This window comes from Anas platyrhynchos, chromosome 2, assembly GCF_047663525.1.
Source record: "Anas platyrhynchos isolate ZD024472 breed Pekin duck chromosome 2, IASCAAS_PekinDuck_T2T, whole genome shotgun sequence".
NCBI lineage: Eukaryota > Metazoa > Chordata > Aves > Anseriformes > Anatidae > Anas > Anas platyrhynchos.
In genome coordinates, this window is record NC_092588.1 from 158,976,383 (window position 1) to 158,996,546 (window position 20,164).

General features: G+C 51.4%; 1 protein-coding gene across 1 annotated transcript; it reads right to left on the reverse strand.

The window, feature by feature from the left end:
- Positions 1-5,823: 5,823 nt before the first annotated feature.
- CDC25A (cell division cycle 25A) lies at positions 5,824-19,409 on the reverse strand. Its single transcript, XM_027452923.3, has 16 exons — positions 18,946-19,409; positions 16,351-16,436; positions 14,594-14,648; positions 13,867-13,902; positions 13,686-13,722; positions 13,204-13,305; positions 12,255-12,371; positions 11,322-11,456; positions 10,626-10,700; positions 9,819-9,971; positions 9,420-9,512; positions 8,996-9,058; positions 8,797-8,895; positions 7,887-8,017; positions 7,645-7,756; positions 5,824-6,340 (listed from the first exon to the last, which is right to left on the reverse strand). The coding sequence occupies exons 1-16, from the start codon at positions 19,392-19,394 to the stop codon at positions 6,200-6,202; spliced, it is 1,884 nt and encodes a 627-aa protein (XP_027308724.2). The 5' UTR covers positions 19,395-19,409; the 3' UTR covers positions 5,824-6,199.
- Between the last annotated feature and the right edge of the window lie 755 nt (positions 19,410-20,164).

The following is a 20,164-nucleotide window of genomic DNA, read 5'->3' on the forward strand; positions in this document are numbered from 1 at the left end:
CAGGCGCTGGGCCCTGCGCTCGCTGCGGTGGAGACGGAGACGGCCACGGCCCGATTGCACGGGGGCCCCGCAGGAAACTATGGCAAAGACCAGCTCTGTTTGGAAATCGCGGAGTTATTTATCAGGGGGTGGGTGCCCGCCTGCGTTCGTCAACAGCAACATCAGTCTAAGAGACAGAAACATCTATTTCAGCTGCCGAGGGGTGAGGGAGGAGAGGTTGCCTGGCTTTTTGGGCAGGGATCTGCTCATCTCAGGATGATCATCAGGAGGAAAAGCAAGCATCCGACCCCCAGCATTGCCACCAGAGCACAGCGCAGCAAAGAAGCTCCTGCTCTTGCCAAAAGCAAAGTGTGAGCGCATCGCTGCAGAGCTGGGGGAGGAAGCCTCTCTAACAGCCCCTCCTAACCCAACATTTTTTGGTTTTCCCAGGCTCTCCTCTTGAAGTCCCGGTGACACGGAGGCGTGAAGGCACGGAGCAGGCAGCTTTTTGAGCCCTCCAGGCTCAAACCCAGGCTCGCTGCCCTCTGCACAAACACGCTTCTGACGAAGGGTCCCGGATGCCCATCTGGGGAAGAAAAGAGCACCTGGCTCCGCATCCAGCTCCTGCTTCAGTGATGTGAGGCAGCCAGGCTGCTGCAAAGTCACAGAATTGTTTAGGGCGGAAGAGACCTCTAAGATCACCGAGTACAACCGTAAATTGTTGAGCCCCTGCTGTGTTCAGCCATGCCCAAAATCTCTGCGGGGCCCCAGCACCTCGCTGCCCCTTCCCACATCCCCCCCACGGGCACTGCCAGCCTCCGTGCATGGTACCAGCCCCCAGGTGCCAGCAGCTGCCCGGTGCTCAGCCGCAGCACGAGGCCCATCCACGACTCGCCGGCTCCACCGCAGCCTCCGCACCCCACAGCCGCCCGCTGCTTTGAAGCCCGTCCATGACGTGGGGACAACAATCGTGGCTTTGTCCCCACTGCAAACGTCCCTGCTCCTGCCACCCCCTCCGTGAGCTGCTGCTGCAGCTCCTGCACCCGGAGCCCAGATTCGAGGCTTCAGACCCAGGGTGAGGCTGCTCGGTGGCACAAAAGGGGTTGAAATGCCAGACGTGACCTTGTCTGCTGTGAGTTTGGGATCCCACTAAAAGATTCCCATCATCAGCAGTGCTGGAGAGCTCAGGGATCCTGCCAGAGAGGGCGACTTCCCAGGGATGGCTTCCCCGTTTCAGCAGAGCCCGGACCAGTTGTGGAGGAAGAGCGTCCCGGAGTCCCGGCATCGATGCCAAACGGTTCCTGCGGTGCTGCTCCCAGGTCCAGCCGCTGTTGCTAGCCGGGTTTCCCAGGGAATTTGGGCTGTGTGGTGCAGGGCAGGGGCTCTGCCTCGTGCCGTGACCGTCAGCCTTCGCTCCCAACTTCAAGCACATCGGGTGGAGGGGAGAGGAGCAGCCCAGCGGGACTTGGGGCACCGCTCGTCCTGCTGCAGGATGGGAACAGCCAGGCCCCTGCTCGGCCCCTCCGCATGCAAAGCGCGGACTCTGCACCCAGGACAGCCCCAAAGCCACTTTGTGGTGCCCTCTGCGTGGGCAGAGCCCACATCTGGGGCCGTGAGGATGCCTGGAGAGTTCCCATGGGCGCAGGGCTCACTGCGTGCCGCACTGGGGGGCTTGGTGGTGGCCTGAACCCCTCGGCACACCGCTGGCCCCGGCTCATGGGATGGCCCCGCTCAGAAGGGCTGAGTGCCGCGGAGCCGGGCTTGCACCTTCCCCTGGCACCAGGCAGCTGCCTGAAGAGGTTTGAGCAGCACCGCGTGGTGTTTGCGCCTCCTAATCTCACCGCCGTGAAGTAGCTGCTGTCTCCATCCGCACCCTGCTTCATTCCTTCGGCGGGGACACCCGGGATGTGGCCGTGGGGGCCAAGGATGTGCCCTCCTTGGGGACCCTGTCACCTGCCCAGCCAAGTGGCAGCAGGGCCGTGGCGTGGGGATGTGACAGGAGCCCTCGGTTTTGGGGGATTTCCCGCACAGAGTGAAACAGAAAGAAGAACTTGGCCGCGTTCCTCTTGGCCTCCGTCCACTTTCCTCTTTTGATGTCAGTCTCCCTTTTTACGGCTCCTTGCTCAAGCCCTAAGCCCCAGCAAACATCGCTGGAGAGTTCATCCAACAGAAACAAAGCGGGGCTGCGCCTTCCGCCGCTGCGAAGCAGCAAACCTGCCCCGGAGCCAGCGCGCCCTGTCTGCGGCCGCGGAGGCTGTGACCGCAAAAGCAGAAACAAACCCAAAGGAAGCCCCGAGTGGCCGAGCTGCGGTGGTCTCCGTGACATCCCTTCTCCTCCCTGCGCCCGTCCTGGGAAACATTTTGGGGGGAGGAGAACGAGGGCGGCGCAGACCCCTGCCTGCTGTCCTCACCCCGTGCCCTGGCAGGGACCGACAGCCCCGAAAGCCTCGGCCCTTCCCAGGAACATCCCCGGCAGTGGCTACGATGCAGCCAGCCCGAATTTCCCCAGCCCAAATTTCCCCAGCCCGAATTTCCCCGTGCAGCAGGCGCTGCAGTGCAGGGAGGAGCCAGGAGGCAGCAGTCGGGGCCCCGGTGTCGCTCCCAGCCAACGCTCACAGCTCCGCAGCTTGTTGGGCACGATTCTACCCCCGTGGATTTGCCCAGCCCGGCTGTGACACCGCAGGTCACGGAGCCTGGCAGTGCCAGGAGGACGAGTTCCCAGCCCAAACCTGGTGACCTCCAAAGAGAATCTGCCTCCCTCCGCCCTGGCTGGCAGTGCCAAGTGATGGCAGGACACCCCCTGGGGCTGTAAAACCAAAGCAGGGGCACGGTGCAGGGGGGTGACCCCATGCAGGAGGGGGCTCGCAGGGCACTGGGTCATGGCACAGCCACTGCCTGGCTCCAGTACAAAGGAAACCCAAAGGGGAGCCCGGCCGAATCCAGCACCAAGATTCCCAGAACCGCCCAGCACCACAACCCACACATCTTAGTCACAAGTGGCACTAAAGCCATTGCCAAAAAGGGAAGTCAAGAGTTTTTTTCCCCAAAGCAACTTCTGCCCAGCAAAACCCCATGAATGCCCTTAAAAAAAAAAAAAAAAAAACCTACGTTGAGGTACCTGTGAGATTTTCATCCTCTGCCCAACTCAGACCCAGGCAGAGGCAGCAGCTCTGCCAGGGTCTCCTGCCTCTCCCTGGAGTGGGGGGCACCGGTCTCAGGGAAGACAAATTATAAAAGGTGCAAAAGGCCTTGGGACGAGGGGTTTGGTGAGCACTAAGAGATGCCTCCGCTCCTCACAAAGCAGTGGCTGAAAAGTCACAGGCAGGCAGCCCTGCAGGGATACCTGGCCCCTTTCCAGAGTCCCTCCACCCCCTCTGAGGGAGCTGCTGGCACATCCACAGCACCGGGTCCTTCACAGCTTGCAGGAGCCAAAAACATTGTAAAATAAGCAACAAGACAAGTTTTCTTTTAAGCCAGAGAAGGTAAAAGCCAAATGGAAGAAAACACCGAGCTTTGTGGCATTCAGGAGCTCGTGGCAAAGGCTGATGGAGCCGTAAGCTGCTTTCAGCATCAGTTTTAAGTATGACAGATGGAGGCAATAAGGAAAAAAAAAAAAAACAAAAACCCTCCCTTACTCTGCTTTAGCCTCCAGTGGATTTGAAGTCACATTGCTGCATTCTAAGTGAAGCTTTTAGTGCTTTTTAGTGCTGACCCCGTTGTTGGCCACCTGCTTTGCAGCCCCGCACCTCCTGCTGAAGCCCCCAGGAGCATTCAGGAAGCAGCTCCGTGGGGAAAGCTGTGGGTGCAAAAACCATGCTGGGGCCTGGAAGCTCCTCAGGCACCCAGGAGAGCGGGGTGTATTTTGAAGTTACCCCAGGAGCAAGAAAGGCAAGACAGAAAGACCACGATCCTTTCCAATGCAGTTTCTTTTCCAACACACCAGGGAGCTGCGCGTTCCCCTGAGCACTCCTGCACCCCTTCCAGCAGGGAAAAGGCTTCAGACAGAGGCTGGAGTTCAAGTACTTTATTCTCTGTGCCTGCAGCAGTCCATTAGTACAGTCGCAGGCTGACAAGGTACAGGTCCTGGTCGGAAACATTCACGGCGCAGCTTCCCCCTCCCTGCACACCCCCAGGGCTCACCGCAGGACACGGGGATGGGGCTGGGGGGGCAGAGGCGAGGGGCTGGGTGCAGGCTCAGCAGGGCCAGAGGCATTCCTGACGGCTCAAGGTGTGCGCTGCAGCTCCGTGCTCTGACACTGCCAGAGCAGAGCAGCAACACCCGCAGCAGTTTGCCCCCTGAATATCAGGGAGCTCAGGACAATGCTTATTTGCATTTGCTCCAGCAGCTGTAATCTGAAAAGAGCATCACCAATCCAATGAATCTATTCCCCTACACCCATTTTTTTTTTTTTTGAATAGGGCAAATTAAACTTCCACAGAGTGACTACATGCTTGTTTACCAAGCTGCACTCAAACAGCCCCTAAAGTCCTATCCCTGCACTGATCCTTCACCACTTCAAAGCAGTTTGGGTTGGTCAGGGTGCTGCTGCCTGTGCGGCACCACCACAGGCGAGCCCCAGGGCAGAGCAGCCCCCCAGGCCTCAGCGGCTTCCTCTGAAGTTCCAAACCTCGTGAGACGTGGGACACACGCAAAGAGCAAGGGGGTAGTCAGGATTCCTGATGCGTCATTTCATTCTCCCCCCCCCTCAAGGTAATAATTTTTGCTGAAACAAAGCTTGATTTCTTTTTTTAAATGAGAAAGTCAGAGTTCAAAGCCTACCCTCTCTGTTCTCAGGAGGATTAACAGCAGGTTTTAAAAATCAGATTTAAAAAGTCAAGTTAAAAGCCCACACAAGACACCTCTGCTTCCAGTCAGTTCTTTGACACAGATGTTAACAGCAGGCAAGACTGGCTCACGCAGAGCAGGCCAGGCTATGCAAAATGTGGATTTCTGCTCAAGCCACAGCAGTTTCCAGGACGTGGGGCTGCTCCCAGCCTGCACGAGCTTCACTGAGCTGCCGCCAGGTCCTGTGGGTGTGGAACAAGAAGGGGCAGCAAAGCAGTTTTAGCACTTTAGGTTTTTGGTCCCTGCTATGCCACGGAACTGCAAGCCCTGCTTTAGGTGGGCAGTTCGCACGGCTCAGCCCTAGGGTACAAAACTACCCCAGGAATTCTTCTTTCTGCAATTAATTGTGTTTCCTGCCTCTCCTGGCAGAGGCTCTGGAGAGCTGGCTGAAGAAAAACCCACGGCAGCAGGAGGAGCTTCAGAGCAGCCTCACGGAGGCACGTGGACGGGCTGAGCCTGGTCCCTCCCGGCCAGGCTCTCTGCTGGACACATTTCACGACACAAATACATGGCCTGGGAGGGAGCAGCAGCAGCAAACGCCGCTGCTGAGAGCTTTGTGACAGCTTTGGCACCTGGTGTCCCCAGGATCACCCGAGGCAGTTCATTCCTGAAATCAGTTCCCAGAGATTCATTCTGCCCACTTGGAGACACCGATTTCTTTAGAACTAAAGCAGCAGCTAAATTCAAGTTAATACAAAATAAAGCGATTGAGATTAAGTAAATGAGGCGAACATAATATCTATATAAAAAAAAAAAAAAGCGATTTCCCCACAGGTATTTCTTCAGGAGGCTTCCCTCAGCGTCACACGGGAGCTCAGCGACGTGGAAGCCCTGGCTGTGTTTCCATCGTGCTGCACCACCACGCGTCACGCTAACAACACAACCCAAGCTGCAGCTGAGAAAAAAAGAACAAAACCTCCACCCGCACCCCCACCACAGGCTGCCCTTCAGCAGGAACAAAGTTTGAGTACACCCCAGATGATTCAACCGCAGCCGTCTCCGCTTCACTTGACTGTATTTAAATAAAATAAGGCATTTAAAAAACTGACAGGCACTAAAACATCCTCCCCTCCTCGCACCACATGCCAGGCCAACGTGCACCGCCGAGGACAGCCTCCTGGGGCAGGCTGTTGGACAGTTTGTGGATGTCAGAGCGTGAGAAGCTGTTTCCATGAGGCAGCATAAGAATATTGAGCACAGGCGGCCTCCAGCCAGTACCTGGGTTGCTCGGTTGAAGCCTGCGGCCGCAGCGTTGCCATTAGGACAGATGAGGAGAGGGCTGGCACCCGGTAACACCAGCAAAGAGCAGGCTTCCCTCCCGCTACAGCTCCCCCCGACCCCGCAGCGCGCAGTCTTTGCTCATCCCATCAGCCCTCAGAGCTTCTTCAAGCGGCTGTACAGTTCCCTTTTGCTCCTCTCACCAGCCCAGGTTCGGCTTTTGGTGCGAAATCTTTTCAAGTCTTCTTTAAAGTCCTCGTGGTGCATGGGGCGGTAGCTCTGGGGCTCGCAGAAGCTCTGGGGAAAGAGAAGCTGGTTTCACCTCAGCGCTCTGAGACATCGCCAGGGCCTGGCAGCAGCCGCTCAGACAACGGCCTTCAGAGCAAAAAAAAAATGAACCCACTGGGCTGGAGCAGCAGCAGGAGCCGCATACCAGGCGTTCGTGAGCAAAGCTGAGTGACATTCAGATTACAGCTACTTCAGGAGTTGTAGCTATCAAACGAAGGACTTTCAGCCCTGTGCACAGAGCTCTCACCCCACTTTTCTGGCAGACATCAGTATGTAGTGCAAGCAAACTAAGGAAGCCTGTCCAGCGTTCACCTTGAAATAAAGATTTGAAAAATGCATCTCCAGGCCTGGCAGCTCCTGGCTCTCAGATCTGAGAGCAGCGAGCGCTGCCATCGGCTGTCCCGTGCTGCCACCTTGAGGCCCTTGGTCCTCCCATCTCAGGAGTGTGGCCAAGGGGCCAGAAACAACCCCTGGGGCATCCACGGCCACGCAGGAGAGCCAAAAAACATGACTGTCGTGAGCAGCAGTAACCCCAAGTGGGCCCAAATGCTGCTAGACACAAACGTGGGGACCAGCACACAGCCCTGCCCTGCTGCTGACACCCCGGCTGCAGAAAGGCTGAAGGAATCCCTCCCACCTGTCTGGAAGTGCAGCAAGGCTTGGAACAGGAAGGTGATCTAAGAGATACTCCAAAGTGTGAGGCCCTGATAGGGACTAAAGCAAGAGTCAGACCAGAGCCTAGTTTGTGCCAGAACAAGGAGAAATAGCCAACAGCTGAAATGCCAAAGCACCAGAAAACAAACAATAGAAGAAACACCACCATCACGGTGCTGGGAGGAGCTGCTGGGCATCCATTAGTCTCCTTTTCTGAGTTAGGAGTTGAAAAACTCAAGCTTTGCGCTTCCAATTTTGCTTTTTTAGTATAGCATAGGACTTGACATCTCCATTCGTCATACAGCAATTACTGTCAGGCCTCTCTCTTCTCTCCTAGTCCTTGCAGGCTAAAGCAGTCTTAAATTCCTTCTCTGAATGACATTTTAAACTCCTGGTTCTTATAAAAAGGCAGAAAACAGTTTTGTGTTTTACTCTAGAGACAAGCAGAAAAACATTTCAGCTACAGCAGCAAGACAGCTGTAAGGTATGGAATCAGCTTAGAAAAGTGAAGGGAACGTCACTGCCAAATGTTAACTGCTCCCAGTACAGGAGAGCGCGGAACAAAGCAGAAAAAGCCACCCCAGGAAATTGGGGTATTTACTTATCCTTTCTCCTCTTTGAGTATGGAAACAGAAGGGTTGAATTCAAGTGTTACTTACACGGCATCTTAGGAAGAAATCCTTGTAGCCTCCCTTCAGGACATAGAGCTCTGGGTAGTGGAGGTTGGGGTATTCATTCCCCAGCCTGTCCCGCTCCCTCACAAACCGGCACCTGCAGCAGGAACAGATCCCACATCACACCTTGCCTTCGACAAGTACCACGTGGAGCCACTGCTCCCCCACTGCTTCGCCCTCGCCTAGCACAGCGGGCAGTTTGTGCCTGGTGTTGTGGGGTAACTCACATCCGCGGGCCCCGCTCCGAAGAGAACTCGCAGTGGAACACTATGATCACCCGCTTGTTCTCCGACGGCAGGATTGGCTTCTTCAGCAAGAAGTCTTCCACGTCCTCTTCCATATGGAGGTTTACAGCACCCTGCAGAGGCAGGCACAGAATCAGAGCTTGGAGCAGATGATCTTGAAGATCTTTTCCAGCCATCCCCCTGCTACCAATGTCACCTACTAAACCGTGTCCCTAAGCACCAGTCGTGCCTGAGTAAAGGAGAACAGCAACAAACCTGTCCTGCTTCCTCGCAAGCAGCTTTCTCCTCAAGTTTCCCAGAGGAGAACATTGGGAACAAAGCTTCAAACCCAAGCAGAACGTTACACACACAATCTAACACTGCCTCGAGTGACTGCGACCAGCCCCAGGTGGCCATTTCAACAGCAGGAGGCTGTGGCTGGTTGGATTTCACCTCCCACCTCACCATGTTTGAGGGCCAGCCAGCTTACTCAACGCCAAGAACAATTATGCTTTCCACAGCCTTTTGAATGAATTGACCGTTTAAATGAAATAAACTATTCTAATCTTAGCTCCCCTGGATATCAGGATGCTGGACACTTGAATATTTCACATCTTCCTCTTCTTTAACATCTCCCTGCTTGCCACATGGGCCACCTCCTCTGGTTAAGGAAAGGGAACGGCTCCCTCCTCAACGTGCAGTCACTTTATGAACCAAGTGAGCGCCCAGTGTGCAGGCATAACGGGATCCCAAACTTCTCTGGGCTACCCGAGCACCTCAGCCAGAAGATACACGTGGTCTGAGACACTCCTAGGAAGTAAAGAAGAGCCCCACACGGTGCCAAGTGTCCCCATTTTGCCCAAGAGGCAACTTCAGACAGCTCCACATTGCTCTTACAGAGTCAGCAACATACCTTAATGTGTCCCCCTTCATACTCATATGGATATCTACAGTCAATTATCACACATTCCTTGATGAAGCTTGCAAATTTTCCAGTCAGCACAGACACAATCTGAAAAAAAAAAAGAAAACCCATACAACAATACAGTTTAGATATTTTCAGATACTTTTAATAAATGAAGAGTTCTCCTTACTCTCCCTGGAACACATACCATTTCCGAGTCGATGTATTTTAAATCTTGATGCTTCCCATCAACAGTGTGGAACAAATAACCCTAGAAAACAGACAGCATTTAATTGAGAAATTCCAAGCATGTCCCACATACTTGGTAGCAGGGCGTCCAGCAGCTAACTTCGTAACACAAATGCTTCATTGACCAGAATCTCTTCAGCAAAGCTTAAGAGCTAAAACAATTCTAAAATCCAAGGACAGCTTTTCTTTGGCTCCTGTGCTGAAGGGATTTTGTAGATATTTTTGAATGACCAGAAAAGAATCACATCTAACTTATGAAAGCACCGTTCTCAGTGACAGCTTTCACCAGTAATTTGATTATGTGCTGTTGAAGAGAAGTGCTTCACTTGGGCTGGTTCAAGACATCTCTACCAAAAGAGAATTAATACAAATCACTTAATTACCTTTGAGAAGTCACCAATAAGGTCTCTCTGATCACTGTCCAAAATGCTTTCGATCTCTGCTGCAGAGGATTGTGTCTTTACTATCTTCAAATTCTAAAGGGAGACAGGTTAGAGGAGAACACTGAGCACTGACAGCAGAGACCCTTTCCCCACAGCGTAACCAAATTCAGTGTTTGACACCCTGAACTGTGACTCAGTTTCCCTTTTGGCTCACAGGAGAACAGGTTCAGGAGCATACACCTAGTGCACCAACTCCCCTCAGCCCCTACACTATGCACAGAGTTTGGATAAATCAGCAACTCGTTAGCCTTCATAAACTAGGGATAAACTTGGCAACTGTATTTCACCTTCCCCGCTTAATTAATTCTCTGCCACAACACTGAATGCCAAGCCACCAACCGTTGCGTCTTCGGATGGTGTTCCAGGCAGGCTTTTCCTCTTCTTGCTTTTCCCTGGAGAATTCTCTTCCTGTGACCTCTCCATCCTTTTCTGGGTAGTTCTGCCCACACCACTGGGCAGAGCGGAAGAGCCAAACAACCGGCATCGTTTGGCCTACAAGGAGAGAAGTTAAAGTCGTCTAGCAAAGATTAAGATTAAAAATTAAGCCAGTCTCAGGCTCTCAGACCATTGAAAGTTTTGCCTTATGTAAGACTGTCACTGCATAGCAACAGCAAGGAGTAAATAGGGTCATCTAAATTGGGGACCTACACTGCCAACAACACTTGTCTCTTGCTGTGCAGACTGGGTGAGCTTAGAGCACAATGAGATGTGCTGGCAGAGTGCTTTCTATCAATTAGCAGACAATCTACCAGCAGATTAAAAGCCTTCTGCTGCGAGACTGAACTGCCCTCACAGTCTATTACCAGAAGACTGGGCTACAGGCACTTCAGGTAAGCCTGTGAAAAATGTTTTCAAGATATGTCAACAAGTGTCTGATAATGGAAGTCAAAATCTTCCTGCATTTAGGAAGTTTTTTAGTAAAAATTTAACAGATACACGCACAATGAGCATTGTTCTACACTGACACAACCTTTCAGGCATCAGGCTTTAGCAATTACAAAATAGCGTAGGGTTTTTATACTACATCTTGTTTTGTTATACAGGATGTAGGATCAGAGGCAGTGTGATCACTTTTCCCAGGAGTGAAGATGTCTGCCAGAACAAAGTTCCCGTCTCTGTTCTGTTGTGCTCTGCTTGAGCACTCACCCGCATGTCCGTTTTCCTCATGACTAGCGGTGCAGTCCAGAGGCTTGCCACGTCAGATGGTATCTCCTCATCATTCTGGGAAATGAAAGTTCATTCTCATTTATTTCACCAGGGACAGACACTGTAAATATCTAAGGCTCTTGCATAGCTTGAGCAAACATTGCAATTTAATTCAGCTGCCAGAGCAGGTTTCGGAATTCAGCTCAATTACTAGCCCAATACTCAATAAAATAACAGCATGAGCTGACACATGTTGGAACAGGTTAAGTTATATCAATTGTTACTTAACAGCGATACTCTTCCAAAGCATTAAGCTTCTCAAGTTCAATTAGAAATAGTCTTGAAAGCAAATATTATCTCTAGCTCTTCAACAAGTTTTCTTTAGAAAATACCAACTACTCAAATAATTCTCTCTAGTAATGCAATTCAACAACCAACAGAACAGCAGCAATGCCTTTAACTGCTGCTCTCCCACCAAGCAAATACCACTGCCTGCACAAAGGAAACAGCACACAGGAAAACAGAAAAATGGAAGCATTGCAAAAGATAAGTCTTTTAGGAATCCTTAGTACCTGGCTTTTTGCAGACTGACATAACACTGCACTGACTTCTAGAACATACATGAGCTGCAGACATATTGTTGGCAGACTTAACATTATACAGAGATGATTTTAAGTGTTGATATTTTGTACATACCTTCAAATCTTGCTCATCTAAGAGCTCTAGGAATCCATCATCATCTTCGCTTTCAGAGGAAGCTAGAGGAGACTGCTGCTGGAAAGCTGACCTGTGGTTTTCCAGCTCACCCGTGGGTATTTCATTAGATGGAAACTGAGGAAAAAATAGCTAGCTTTAATATTCTCTCTTTACAGTAGGATACTGCAAACAGAGGTGATACCATGCTGCTCACTAAACTACAGAAAAGATGGAGGTTATCCCAGCATTTTGAATAGATGGACTTGAGCACACCCCAGACTGAGTTCCAGTACTTTATTTGATCCTTACAACTGCAGAGTGTTTCAGTAGTGTGTCATAGGAACAGGAATATTCAACTCCATAGTTCCCAGGTACAAGATCAGGAGTACTAAGCGTGATGAAGTACTACCAGATTCAAGGAGTGGAGAGAAGACTTGGCCCCTCAGCTCCGTTTCTGTGCAAGGATCCATCATGTTTGTTTTCCAGTTGCTTCCGCAAAGTTTTGCAAAGCAACAGCACATCAAGTAATATCTTTTTCCTGTGTGTCATATCTGGATAAGATCCAGTTGCATCTACACACTTGGCTTCCTTGTTCCCAATGCATCTGCATCAATATAAATATCCACTTTCCTGATAACAGAACCAATTACAAATTAACTTTATCTATTCCACATTTATGTCCCCATTCACTTGACTTACTGCAGCATAGCCTCAGCTCTGTAATTACTCGTCTTCCACAGACTACAGAACAACCTCTCATGAGCCAAACGAGTTTTCTCATCTGACAGATAGATGAGCTTTCCTATTTGGCACATGAATAGTGACAATAAACACCAGTGTCTTAGAACCACGATGCAATTTTCCCTCTTCCCTAACAGTACAGATGCGGAGGAATAGGTGGGAATTTGTTGTCTAGAACACCACAGTACTTACTCCCTGAGCTGAGGAGGAATTTTGCCTTTGTCCAGGAACACCTTTGCCATCACGGGAATGGACGTGCACAGAACTACGAGAAGCTGGTTTGGTTGGCTTCTTAAACTCAAATGATTCCTGAATTAAAAAACAGAAAAGCGATCGTTTTACCAAAACAAGCTGTGTAAGTTGCTAGGATCATTGCATCTTCTTTCTTTAAGCTATCTGACATGTTGGATGTTAAGTTCCCTGCTGCCAACAGAAATCGGAGCGTGAATGTTTTCAAAGTGAAGATGTTACAATAGTGATTCATTTAACGTAACCAAGCTTTTATCCTCTTGTTATCAGCAGGTTTAAGGATTTATTTTTTTTAATCTCTTTTGGTAGTCAATTTCTCTGCAAAAAAAATCATTTTTAAGGCAGCCAAGGCTGTGGCTTGGTCAACAGAATTATGTTTGTTGCTAGGTGACAGGCCCTGGCTGCTGAGCACCACTTTTCTGGAGAGACCTGTCGATGACATGTCCAGCAGCCAGGCCATACAGACCAAGTAAGTAAAAGAACATTTGTGCTGCTGAGGAACCCAAGTTCCTTATATCAGCAGTGAAAAAAGATATGGTGAACCATGCAGCCACCTCACAGCTACCTAAAGGTAGCACTATGAAAACATTTTGCCCTGCCACAGACTAGTCAGGTCCTATAGCACAAAGGAAGATCTGCACAGCCAAAGCCTCCCCAATTTTTATTAACCTGTAGTCAGTTTGCAGTCACTATTATAATCAGTGTTGCTGCACTTCACTGCAAGTTTCCCTGAGATAAGCTGTGCAAAAACTTTGTCATATCTGAGCTGTAGTCTGGCAGGCACCAAGCAAAGCCTCTTCCACTGTGCCTGCTGAGGAAGGGGTGTGCTAATTCAGCTTCCTCACTATCACCTCTTACACAATCATCTCGGGAGACAAAAAGCAGTGCTTACATTCTCCTTGTTTTCATTTTGGTCTAAGAGTTGAAAAGCATCACAATCCAGAGAATCTGAATGGCTTCTCTTCAGAGCAGGACTGGATCCCAGGAGCCTCTGCTACAAAATTCATAGAGAAATGCTAGTTTAGTATCATGCTGTAACCTTTGCACAACCAGATCTTAAGCAAAAGAGGAGTTATCAGGAATATAAGGCATTCATCTGCAAGTTGGGGCACCTATGTGCAGGACATCTCATGCAGGTATCAAAATGCAGTGCTCCAATTGCACTGGTGACAAAGTTACAGCACTGAAGTTTTACATCAACACGTGGACAAGATTTCAAGTTTAGAAGCTGTCATTTTGACAGTTTAAGTCAAGCACCATAGCAGCTGTTCTTGAAGCCAATAAATTAGCAAGATGTGGGACAGATCCAACTAAAAACACTTAACACACTAAATCTTTTAACATTTACACAAGATCAATACCACCCTCACTTACTGGCAGTGAATGTATTCTTCTGAGAGGCAGTCGAATGCTACAACGAAAAAGAACCAAGATTACTATCTTTTAAAAGACAATGTTGAAATAAATGTGAGTAGAACTCACTTTTTTTTCAACAGAACTATAAGCTAGAGGCAAATCCAGAAGTCACTGATAAAGCTAAAATAAAAATACTTACTTCAGTCTGCTAGATTCAAGAATCGCCTTCTCAAACCTGAAATTGAGATGCCCCACAGTTAGCAAAGGATAGTAGACTAAAAGTCAGCCTTTTATTTAAGTCAGAGCATTATGCTAAACAGAAGCCAACATGCTTTTTGATGACGCTTTGTCCTTCTCAAGAGGTATTTACAGCCAGCTTATCCCATCCTAGTTTTCAAAGCACTAACTGGAATCCTGCTCTCTCCTCTCAGCATCATCTAGACAAGGAGCTAGATTAAAGGAATAAAAGCTTGGTAAATCAGGAACCAAAGGCATTTGGCCCACATAAATAAAGGACAAAGGATCTTTTTAAAGCTTGAATTGGGAGAGGCAAATTCCAAGCTAAAAACAACTGCTTTGTACCAGTTAAAGCATACACAAGCAAAAGTTACAGAATAAGTGTTGAGGGCAAAACTCCATGTGACTTGGTGCAGCCTCAGACCCTTGTAAGGCACCAGTGTCACACACAAATGGCTGAGTTAGTACAACACCAACGCAGACCCAAGACCTGCAATTACTCTGGGACACAGACAAGACAGCGAGCCAGCATCTGCACAGCACACACGAAGTCTGAGACAAAAACACACTGCACACATGCCACACCAAAGGAAAAAACAAAAAAAAAAACACATCAAGGTTCTCATTAGCCTGTATTTGTTAGTAGTATAACGTGAAACAGAAGTCAGGCTTAGCTTGGGGTTACGTACGTTTCTTCCATGATGTCGTTGGAGGCCAGAGGACTGGGTGAATCCAAGGCACAACCTGCACAAGACAGACAGCATTTTCTAACAAGCAGTGTCTTAGCACCAAGCAAACACAAGTTATTGGGCTTCCCTATAGAATTCCCCAAAAAGACACTGAGTCACCTAACACGGAATAATCTTGGCTTATTCTCTCACATATATCTTAGTAAGTTATTTACTCCTTTAGGGTTTTTTTAAGCGATGTTTTCAGTTACATCTCAGTTTAAAAAAAATAAATGTCATTTTTAACACATACTAGTGCACTGTAAACAAAAGCAAAGCACCCCAATAAGCAAAAATAACACAAGCAGAACATTACAACTACACAGCATCTTCTAAGTACAGTCGGATATGAAAACTGCTTAAACACAGATTCTCGGGGAGCTTCTGTTTTACAGTGTCCACAATCCCTAGTGACATGCACACAGCTTACCAGAATGTGCTCCATAGGATCACGCCAAGACTTGCTGCTGCTTCAGCAACTGATCTAAGCTAACAGCTACAAAACTCACCTGGCTAACAGGACAGGTGGAGGTCTCAGCACAGCAGAAGCCTTACAAGTATTTTGTAAACACTTGAGACCTGCTTTGGAGGCAGGAAAAAAAAGCCAAGAAGTAGAATAACCGAGCTGGCTACATCTCTATCTCCCCTTGAGGCTTGCCAGCTGTATTCACTTTCTGGCTTCCTTTGAAGAAATACACACAAACTCCAGTGGAAACACTGGGCCAGCGAAATATCAGAAGCTCCTCTGAATCTGCAAATTATGGGGTAACTGCTTATTTTATTTTCACTGATAAAATTCATCTCACCCAGACGGGGAAAAACAAAAAACAAATCAAGAGTACTTCTAGGCAAGTATCAGTCCTAAAACGCAGCTCCCCAGATTTCAAGATAAACAGCCAGCTTCTGTATGCAAAAAGCCACAAACAAAACCCAAGCCACAAAGGAAACCCTGCTAAACACTTGATTCAAGCGTGCAGGGCAGGTTAGCACAGTTTGGGTTTCAAGAGAGAAACCACTCGCTTTCAAAGTTACCACCCTGCAAAGGGCAGAAACCCAAAGTGGTCCCATTCAGAGCGGGGTGCAGATACGTGCTGGCTCCTATCAGTGCGTAACGAAACGTTATCTCAGTTCTCCAGACCACAGCCCCAACGTGCAGCACTCGCAGCCCAGTATCTGCCAGCCCCCACAGACTGGAGAATAGTGGGGCTCCAATTCCCCGGGGAAGCCTATCTCGGGCTATCTCGAGCTTCCACCCCTGCTGCAAGAGGGGCTGATCCACTCACGATAAGGTGTTGACCTACTGCCACGTACAGAGCAGATCAAGGCAATCAGAAAACGTCCTGATAATCTGGATTTTCTCTCTACAAATCATGCTGGAGCACAAATCAGAGCAGGTCAGTAGCCACATCTTGCTTTTCTTTCCCCTCCTTAGGATGACTTCTCTGTGTCAGAGTTCCCCTCTGGAGCCAGAACCAGTTTTTCCTCCACGCTAGCTCTGCTGCTAGCATGCTCCGGGACAATTAAAGAACCCACAACCCAAAACAGGGACTGCAGGAGCTTTGCTGAGGGATGGAGATGTGCCGCCTTCCACGAGCTTGGGGATGAGAAGTGGCTACAGAGATTGCAGGCAGCATTAGCTCTGTCCCAAACCTGAAAGCAGGGTGCAGATGCGATGCCCTTCATCCCTCACCCATTTTTACTCCCTGAGAACACCCTACCTGAGTCCGTTGACTCCGATGACACCGTTCTCTGCAGACCATTGGCATTCTTGTTTCCTGGATCTTGTTCAGCGTTTTCGTGCTGACTGTAAAAGAAGTTCAGGGCTCATTTTAAATGCTTGTAAAGTGAGGAATACAGAAGAGGATACGAAGGGAGCTATACAGCACAGGGAAGCATAACCCAAAATAGTTACTGCCAGCCAAGTACAAGGATTCCTGCAGACAGCAGTCTTTCGTGTGCTCCATGCTGCTGAACACACAGGCAATGCCACCACCAGATCACTGCACCTACAGACATGCTCAGGGCCTTCAGAGACCTCAATTTCAGTGTTTTTTTCTTTTAAACAATACACATGTAGTATTGGTGATGTTAGATACGAGGCTTCCAAGAGAGGAAGATGAGGGGTGGCTGGAAAAGGGAGTTTGTAGAGGAAATAACTCAAACCATGAGGGTTTTCTGGAACTACGCTTTAGAGTCTCTCGTGATCCTGTACCTTCCCAAATTAAGGTTCTAATATAGCAAAACAACACCTTGCAATAAAACTTTAGGACTAAAACCACTTTAAACATGGAGTAGGACATCGGTGCCTGGAGTCCTGGCAGCACCTCCCATATAATCCACTAGAAAAACCTTTATCAGAGCCCAGTTATCTTTCTTGGGACTGTAACCCTCTGTGGCAGCCACTGATTTAATGATTGCTTTGCATCTAAAAAGGTAGACAATTGTCTTTTTTGGTGTTTTTTTTTGTTAAGTAGTGAGGTCTCAAGTTCTGACTGATCAGTTAAGACCCTCCCCTCCCACGGGACCATCAGATGAGTGTGTGGGTGAAGGGGCTCGAGGCACCCAGAGCCCCACAGAGCTGAAGGAGCGCATGAACTGCCCGAGCCCTGCAGGCACACGCGTCCTTCACACGTGGGCAGGGGTCCCAGAAGCTTCACAGAGATGCATATCGTGCACAGGAGCACTCTGTTATCTGAATTACTGGAAGAGCTTCTGCAGGGTCGCTTCTCTCCTCGCGCCAGGTAATTGAAAAGGTGCACCAGGGCACGAGCTAGGGGCATGAAGTCAAAGGACAGAAAAATAACCGTGGAGGGGGCTGGTGCGAGTCGCTCGCAGGAATTCCAGGAATCTGAAGGAGGGGAGAACCATAAAGAAGGCAGATTACAGAAATGAAAGTGAGAGAAAGCCAAAAAGCAAAGGGCAAAGAGCAGGAGGGCTCTCAGGACCGCACAGGAGGCCAGAGAAAGGCAGGGGCTGTAGGGGATGGATTGTAGAGCTGGGAAAGGGGAAAAGCATGCAGCCTTGGAGCCACGTACAGGGAAGGGCTCGGAGTGAGGAAGATGCCCAGAGCTGGGAGAAGATGGTGGCACGTGGTGAGCCACCAGGGGAGGAGGAACACGGCCCAGCAGGCAGGAGGCAGCAGGAGCCCCAGCACGTGTGGGCAGGGGAGCAGGGCCTGCATGGGAGGGAAAAAAAAGGCGGCAGGGAAGGGGGAATGCAGTGGGAGGAGGAGCAGTGGAGGGGGCTCGGTTTGGGGGCAGCACGGGAAAAACTGCTTGGGGGGTGGGGAATGAGCTCAAGGTCTTGCATTTTGGGGGTGGAAGAGGCCCTCGAGGCTTCAGTTGGGGGAGAGGGAGAGGAAGAGGAGGCCCTCGAGGATGCAGATGGGGAGGAAAGGAGGAAAAAGAGACCCTCGAGGCTGCAGTTTAGAGGGGGGGGGGAGGAGGAAGAGGAGGCCTGAAGACTGCAGTTGGGGGAATGTGGGGGGGAGAAGAGTTCCTCGAGGCTGCAGTTGGGAAGGGGGGGGGCGGGAGAAGACGAGGCCCTTGAGGCTGCAATTTGGGGTGGGGGAGAGGAAGAACAGGCCCTTGAGGCTTAAGTTGGGGAGGGGAAAGAAGAGACCCTTGAGGCTGCAGTTTGGGGGGAGTAAGAAGAGGAGAAGAGGAGGCCCTCGAGGCTGCAGTTGGGGGGGTGGGGGGGGAGGAAGAAGAGTTCCTCAAGGCTGCAGTTGGGGGGGGGGGGAAGAGGCCCTCAAGGCTGCAGTTTTTGGGGGTAGAGGAAGAAGGGAAGACCCTCGATGTACAGCTGGGGGGGAAGGAAAAAGAGGAGACCCTCAGGGCGGTAATTTGGGGGGGGAGGGAGGAGGAAGAAGAGGTCCTCGAGGCTGCAGTTGGGGGGAAGAGGAGGGGGAAGAAGGGACCCTCGAGGCTGCGGTTGGGGGTGGAATGAAGAGGACGTAATTTGGGGGGAGGGAGAGGTAGAAGAGGCCCTGAAGGCAGCAGTTGGGGAGGGGGAGAAAGAAGAGAAGGCCCTCGAGGCCCTGTTTCTGCAGGGGGGGGGAAGGGGCAGAGGCGCCCCACGGGGCCCTGCCGGAGCAGAAGGGACGCGACGGGACCCCCCCCCAGGCCTCACCTCACGTGTGTGGAGAGAAAAAGAAAGGAGGGGAAAGAAAAAGAAAGGAGATGAAAGGGGAGGAGAGGAGCCCCCGGCCCTGCCCTGAGGGGAGCGGAGCCCCCAGGCCTCGCTGAGGGCCGTGAACAGGCCCCAAGGGTGGGGGGGGTGAGGGGGGGGACACGGGGCCCGCGCGGACTGACCCGGCCGAGCCGCGTCCCAGCTGCTCCATGGTGAGGCGGAGGTCGGAGACGGGCGAGAGCTCGGCGGGGAACAGCGCCTTGACGGCGGCGGGGGAGGCCGGAGAAAGCAGCAGGAGGCGGCGGCGGTAGGAGCCGCCCGGCGCGGCCTCCATCGTCCCTCCCGGCCTCCTGTCAGCGCCGCCGCCCGCCCCGAAGCTGGCGCCAAAGCTCCCGCCGCCAATCGCAAGGCCGCTCTGCGCGGCGCCGCGCGGGGGGCGGCTTTTATAGCCTCCCGGCGCCCCGCCCACCTCCCGCCCGCTGACCAATCGGAGTGGGAGAAGGGCGATTTCCCGGCTGGTTGACGGCCGTTCTGACCAATAAGAGAGGGGTACGGTGGGGGGACTGCATTTCCCAGCGTGCCGCCGCGAGGCGGGCAACGCGCTCACTGGTTGCCCGCCTCGCTGTGGCATGCTGGGAAATGTAGTCCTCTGCCTGTGCCTCCCCGTCGGAGGCTCTGTCCCCGCGGCCCTCCCCCCCCTTAAAATGGGGGAAGATGAGGAGAAAAGGCACAAAATGTGCAAAAAACGGGACCTCGGTGAACCGAGGAGCCCGGCCCGGGTCATTTCTGCCCAAATGAGGTCCCTGATGGTGATAAACAAGCGGTGTCCCCAGGGAGGGAGGCGCTGAGCGCCGGCGTCCAGCCGAGCACTGCCGCAGTCAACACAGCAATGGAGGCGTCTGTCACAAGCAGCACATCTGGAACCTTCCACAGCCCCACAGCCCCCCCAGAGCAACACCAACATCGGGGCACGTCCCGGTGGCACCCTCAGCAGAGCCCCAGAGGCACCTCTGGGCTCCGTCTGTCCCCTTTCAGTGCAGCACGAGGTCCCCTTTGTCTCTCGTTTCCCGGCCGTTTGCTGCGTCCCCAGGGCTGTGGCGCCTGCACAGCTCATTGCTCCTCCGTGTGCTCTGCCCGCCCGCCGATTCCCCGGCCCTTGGGGCGAACGGGGAGGAAAGGCACGCGTCCATTTTGCTCGGCTGCAAAATGGATGCGTGCCCGGCCTCTCAGAGGACAGGCACCTCGCTGTGCCCTGCCCTGTAATGTCAGCCCTGCCTCCGGCCCTTGGTCGTGGGCTGTACACGATCCCGTTTTGTAGGCTGAAAAATAGGGAAATGGTGGGACAGGCCCCGTGTTTTCTCCTTGTATAAGGGGTTGCAGATCTCTGCTGCTGACCTGAGC